Source organism: Calidris pugnax, unplaced genomic scaffold (assembly GCF_001431845.1).
Source record: "Calidris pugnax isolate Ruff unplaced genomic scaffold, ASM143184v1 scaffold155, whole genome shotgun sequence".
Lineage (NCBI taxonomy): Eukaryota > Metazoa > Chordata > Aves > Charadriiformes > Scolopacidae > Calidris > Calidris pugnax.
Window position 1 is genome coordinate 114,712 of NW_015090886.1, and position 6,197 is coordinate 120,908.

A 6,197-nucleotide genomic window follows, 5' to 3' on the forward strand; every position below is an offset into this window, starting at 1 on the left:
CCCCAGGTACAGGACCCTGCACTTGCCCTGGTTGAATTATCACGTCACCTGCTGCTCCGCGCCGTGGCTGGCTGGTTGCTGCCACCCTGCAGGTTCTTCTGCAGGACCAGCACCACCTTCCCGTGCTCCTTCAGGCGCATGGTGTTGGCCTCCACATCCTAAAGAGAAGAACCAGCCATCAGCCCAGTATGGATCCATCAAGCAACCCCTGGCTGGCTGGTGGCACCCCAAAACCCTCTATGGGCACACAGAGAAGTGTCCTCCCCTGCAGACACCACAGAGGGTGACGGTGTGTCCCGACTGCGACTCGGTGCCCCCTGAGCCCCCTGCCCACCTTGAGGATGTGGTTGAAGTCCTGCTTGTCCACTCGGAGGAAGTGGCAGTTGTCCTCTCGCAGGATGATGGTGGCCGCCCGGGGTGCGTCGTTCACCAGCGCCAGCTGCCCAAAATCGTCCCCCTCGTGCAGTGTGGCCACCAAGCCCTGGAAGGGGATGCCCACAGAGGGTGAGGGATGGGGTGGGAGCTCTCATCCCCACTGAGGGACAGTGACATGAGGTGTCTGGAGAGCCCATCTGCACAGGGAGACCCCTACCTTGCCATGGGTCACCACATTCACCGAGCCCTTCCAGATGATGTACCAAGACGTGCCTTTGTCTCCTTGGCTGAACACTGCAGGGGAAACGGGGGCAGTCAAAGAGGGGGAGCCCGCAAGCATCCCTCCTCAGCCCCCTCAACCTCAGCCCCCAGCCCAGAACATGCAAGTTCTCCAGTCCCCTCTATCCCTGGTCCACCAGGAGACAGCAGGAGCATCCACACTGATGGCAACGGCTCCATCCATCCTCCCCGGGCTGGGGACCCTTTCCTGAGGGTCCTGGGGCACATGATACTCACACACGGTGCCTGCTCTCTGGTGGGACTCGAACATCAGCACGGATGCCAGCTCCCGCTTCACCTGCGGCAAGAGGAACCTGCCATCAGGGTCACCCCAGCCTGGAGCCGAGCGAGGAGGGGACATCCATGGGGACAAGGGACAGGATGGGAAGGGAGCCCAGAGATGCTCAGAGAGGACCAGGAGAGGATGCCCAGGTGGGAGGCGATGGGATGCAGGAGGATTTGGGGACCAAGAGTGGGGACACACACAGACACCGCGGTGGAAGCCAGGCTCAGCGGCGCTCACCGAGTTGGAGAGATGAGCCACGGCTTTGATGTGGAGAAGCTCCTCAAATATGAGCTCCAGCTCATCCTCTGTCCTCTGGGCAGGCCTGGGAGGGGACAGGGAGGGGTGGGGGGTGTCAGCAGCCATCTGTGCCCCCTCTCCCCACCACATCCTGGGACACAGACAACCCTCCCCAGGAACAACCCCCTGGTCCAGCACCCTCTTTCTCCCCGTGGTTGGACAACCATGGAGGGATGCTTGGATCACTCCATCCACCCCATCCACCACCATCCCCAACCCTTTGGGACTCCATGGTGAAAATGACCCCATCCCAGGCCCCGGGGAGCCCCTGGGCCACTCACGGCTTTCGCAGGGCTCCAGCTGAACAGCCCCAGGTCCCTCAGCCTTTCCCCAGCAGAGAGATGCTCCAGCCCCTCATCATCCTCGCAGCCTCCGCTGGACTCTCTCCAGCAGTTCCCAGTCCTTCTTGAACTGGGGAGCTCAGAACTGGTCCCAGTCTCCAGCTGTGGCCTCCCCAGTGCAGAGCAGAGGAGGGGGATGACTTCCCTCCATCCACTGGCCATGCTCTTCTTGAAGCCTCCCAGGAGACCATTGGCCTTCTTGGCCACAAGGGCACATTACTGGCTCATGGTCCTCCACAAGAGGAGGTGAACACCACCACCAGGACTCCTGGGTCTTTTTCCACAGAGCTCCTCTCCAGCAGGTCACCCCCAGCCTGTCCTGGTGCAAGGGGTGATTCCCCCCCCCAGGTACAGGACCCTGCACTTGCCCTGGTTGAATTATCACGTCACCTGCTGCTCCGCGCCGTGGCTGGCTGGTTGCTGCCACCCTGCAGGTTCTTCTGCAGGACCAGCACCACCTTCCCGTGCTCCTTCAGGCGCATGGTGTTGGCCTCCACATCCTAAAGAGAAGAACCAGCCATCAGCCCAGTATGGATCCATCAAGCAACCCCTGGCTGGCTGGTGGCACCCCAAAACCCTCTATGGGCACACAGAGAAGTGTCCTCCCCTGCAGACACCACAGAGGGTGACGGTGTGTCCCGACTGCGACTCGGTGCCCCCTGAGCCCCCTGCCCACCTTGAGGATGTGGTTGAAGTCCTGCTTGTCCACTCGGAGGAAGTGGCAGTTGTCCTCTCGCAGGATGATGGTGGCCGCCCGGGGTGCGTCGTTCACCAGCGCCAGCTGCCCAAAATCGTCCCCCTCGTGCAGGGTGGCCACCAAGCCCTGGAAGGGGATGCCCACAGAGGGTGAGGGATGGGGTGGGAGCTCTCATCCCCACTGAGGGACAGTGACATGAGGTGTCTGGAGAGCCTGGCTGCACAGGGAGACCCCTACCTTGCCATGGGTCACCACATTCACTGAGCCCTTCCAGATGATGTACCAGGACGTGCCTTTATCTCCTTGGCTGAACACTGCAGGGGAAACGGGGGCAGTCAAAGAGGGGGAGCCCGCAAGCATCCCTCCTCAGCCCCCTCAACCTGAGCCCCCAGCCCAGGTCAACATGGCAAGTTCTCCAGTCCCCTCTATCCCTGGTCCACCAGGAGACAGCAGGAGCATCCACACTGATGGCAACGGCTCCATCCATCCTCCCCGGGCTGGGGACCCTTTCCTGAGGGTCCTGGGGCACATGATACTCACACACGGTGCCTGCTCTCTGGTGGGACTCGAACATCAGCACGGATGCCAGCTCCCGCTTCACCTGCGGCAAGAGGAACCTGCCATCAGGGTCACCCCAGCCCAGAGACAAGCAAGGAGGGGACATGGATGGGGACAGAGTGGGAAAGGAATCTGCCATCAGGGTCACCCCAGCCTGGAGCCGAGCGAGGAGGGGACACGCATGGGGACAAGGGACAGGATGGGAAGGGAGCCCAGAGATGCTCAGAGAGGACCAGGAGAGGATGCCCAGGTGGGAGGTGATGGGGTGCAGGAGGATTTGGGGACCAGGAGTGGTTTGGGGACACACACAGGCACCGCGGTGGAAGCTGGGCCCAGTGGCACTCACCGAGTTGGAGAGATGAGCCACGGCTTTGATGTGGAGAAGCTCCTCAAATATGAGCTCCAGCTCATCCTCTGTCCTCTGGGCAGGCCTGGGAGGGGACAGGGAGGGGTGGGGGGTGTCAGCAGCCATCTGTGCCCCCTCTCCCCACCACATCCTGGGACACAGACAACCCTCCCCAGGAACAACCCCCTGGTCCAGCACCCTCTTTCTCCCCGTGGTTGGACAACCATGGAGGGATGCTTGGATCACTCCATCCACCCCATCCACCACCATCCCCAACCCTTTGGGACTCCAAGGTGAAAATGAGCCCTCCCCAGGCACAATCTTGTCCATCACCTTCTTTCTCCCCGTGGTGGGACAGCCATGGAGGGATGCTCGGGTCACTCCATCCACCCCATCCACCACCATCCCCAACCCTTTGGGACTCCAAGGTGAAAATGAGCCCTCCCCAGGCACAACCTTGTCCATCACCCTCTTTCTCCCCGTGGTTGGACAACCATGGAGGGATGCTTGGGTCACTCCATCCACCCCATCCACCACCATCCCCAACCCTTTGGGACTCCATGGTGAAAATGACCCCATCCCAGGCCCCGGGGAGCCCCTGGGCCACTCACGGCTTGCGCAGGGCCATGGTGAGCAGCGCGTCGGGACCCAGCTGGGCCAGGAAGGCCAGAGCCTCCAGCAGCTCCTCCGCATCCCGCAGCCCAGCGCCGGGCTCAGGGCTCAGCTCCAGCTCAGCAAAGCGATAAAACTGGGTGTCCTTGTCCTGGAAATGCCACTCCTGCTTCACTGCGGGGTTGGGGAGGGGAGAGCACCGTGAGTTGGGCTGTGTCTCCATGGGAGACCCACGGGGTGCCACCCACCAGAGACCCCGGCAGCCCTCACCGTGGGTCAGGACTCCTCCGTCCACCAGCACCTGGCAGACGCCGATGGCCTGGCTGCGCGTCTGCACGGCCAGCCCCGCGCTCAGCAGCCAGTCCACCAGCTCCTTCCCCGAGCAGCACTGCCTGCAAGGGGAAAAAAAATTGCAAGAATTATCCCCAAAACCAAGCTGCGGTGCCCAGACCCCCAGGGAGCCCCAGCCTGGGATGGTGTCTGGGTGACTCCATCCACCACCATCCCCAACTCTTTGGGACTCCAAGGTGAAAATGACCCCATCCCAGGCCCCAGGGAGTCCCTGGGCCACTCACGGCTTGCGCAGGGCCATGGTGAGCAGCGCGTCGGGACCCAGCTGGGCCAGGAAGGCCAGAGCCTCCAGCAGCTCCTCCGCATCCCGCAGCCCAGCGCCAGGCTCAGGGCTCAGCTCCAGCTCAGCAAAGCGATAAAACTGGGTGTCCTTGTCCTGGAAATGCCACTCCTGCTTCACTGCGGGGTTGGAGAGGGGAGAGCACCGTGAGTTGGGCTGTGTCTCCATGGGAGACCCACGGGGTGCCACCCACCAGAGACCCCGGCAGCCCTCACCGTGGGTCAGGACTCCTCCGTCCACCAGCACCTGGCAGACGCCGATGGCCTGGCTGCGCGTCTGCACGGCCAGCCCCGCGCTCAGCAGCCAGTCCACCAGCTCCTTCCCCGAGCAGCACTGCCTGCAAGGGGAAAAAAAATTGCAAGAATTATCCCCAAAACCAAGCTGCGGTGCCCAGACCCCCAGGGAGCCCCAGCCTGGGATGGTGTCTGCTCTGAGCGACACAGGACTCATTTCTCTTTCAATGACTGGGAAAGCTGCACTTTTAGAAGACTCTGGTGGCTGAATTGGTGACAATATTTACTTTCTCACCAGCTCTGGGGTGCGGGATTCAAGGTCTCGGTGTTTTCGAGGTGCGGGGATGAGGAGGAGCGAGACCCCAAGCTGCCAACAGGGTTATTCCATACCATGAGCAGCACTTTCCATAGAAATTAGAAACTTTGCTGAGGAGATCTCTCTCTCTCTCTCTCTCTCTCTCCCTTGGTGGCTGCCACCCTGAGAACTCCTTGCCCCGGTGCTGGAGCCCCGAGCCCTTCCTTTCCTCCCGAAGCCCCAGCGCTCGCAGGGTCCCTCGAGCCCTTCCCTTCCTCCCAAAACCCCAGCTCTCCCAGGGTCCCACATGGGCTGTCCCTGCTGGGGGGGACCAGCTTCTGCTGATGGGATGGGCTGGGGATGGTCCTTGTGATGGTATCAGGATCAATATTGTGGGGGGGAACAGCTTCTGCTGATGGGATGGGTATAGTCCTTGTGATGGTATCAGGATCCATATTGTCTCTTTAGTGTTATTAATGTTAATTATTTAGTCTTATCCTGTTTACATTTCAACCCTTATGTTTCCTTGGTTTTCCCCAATTCCCCTTCCTGGGTGGGGAGGGGTCATCGTGTGAGAGAGTAATTGTCTGAATGACAATAAGTCATTGTGGGTTCCTCAAACCAGAAGAGAGGGGCAAGAGAAGTTCTGCCCTCCTCAGAAGGCTGTGGGGGTTCTGGGCAGCCCCGGGTGTCCCCACCACGGCACGGTGCCACCGTCCCACCTGTGATGCCGCAGGTGATGCTTGTGGTCCCGGATGAGGCCGGGGCGGGTGCTGGTGAGGTGGATGAAGAGGAGCTTGCCGGCTCGCCAGATCTTCTCCGAGGAGGCCTGGGGGTGGAAGGGCATGATATAGCTTGCAGAGGAAGCGGGGAGGGCATGGGCAGCGAGGCATGGACCCTGACTGCAGTGACACCTCGCATGGTCAACCGTGTCCCCAGCACCCTGCACCTCACGCCCACCCCAGCACCTCCATCACCCACCCCCACAAATGGCCAAGCATCCCAGAGATCATCCAAGGACCCCCAGGACACAGGGGTGCTCCAGTCCCCCAACCCTCCCAGCCTTCCAGACATGTTTTGCCATCTCCCCCTTCCCCAAATTCATGTCCTTGTGGGATTTCCCACCTGCGTGAGGCTGTGTCCATAGTCCAGGGTGGATTCAGTGTCCAAAAGCGGGGTCTGGAAAAACAAAAAGGTGGTTAGAATTATAGAATCATAGACTGGTTTGGGTTGGAAAGGACCTTAAA

General features: G+C 60.9%; 1 protein-coding gene across 1 annotated transcript in view; it reads right to left on the minus strand.

Annotated features, from left to right (window-relative positions):
- Positions 1-4,180, minus strand: part of RAPGEF3 (Rap guanine nucleotide exchange factor 3) — a 33,695-nt gene extending 29,515 nt beyond the window's left edge. The window contains exons 1-2 of the mRNA XM_014947486.1: positions 4,062-4,180; positions 3,791-3,965 (exon numbers count right to left, since the gene is read on the minus strand). Of these exons, the coding sequence (XP_014802972.1) occupies positions 3,791-3,807 (17 nt within the window). The 5' untranslated portion in view covers positions 3,808-3,965; positions 4,062-4,180. The remainder of the gene's footprint in view (positions 1-3,790; positions 3,966-4,061) is intronic.
- Between the last annotated feature and the right edge of the window lie 2,017 nt (positions 4,181-6,197).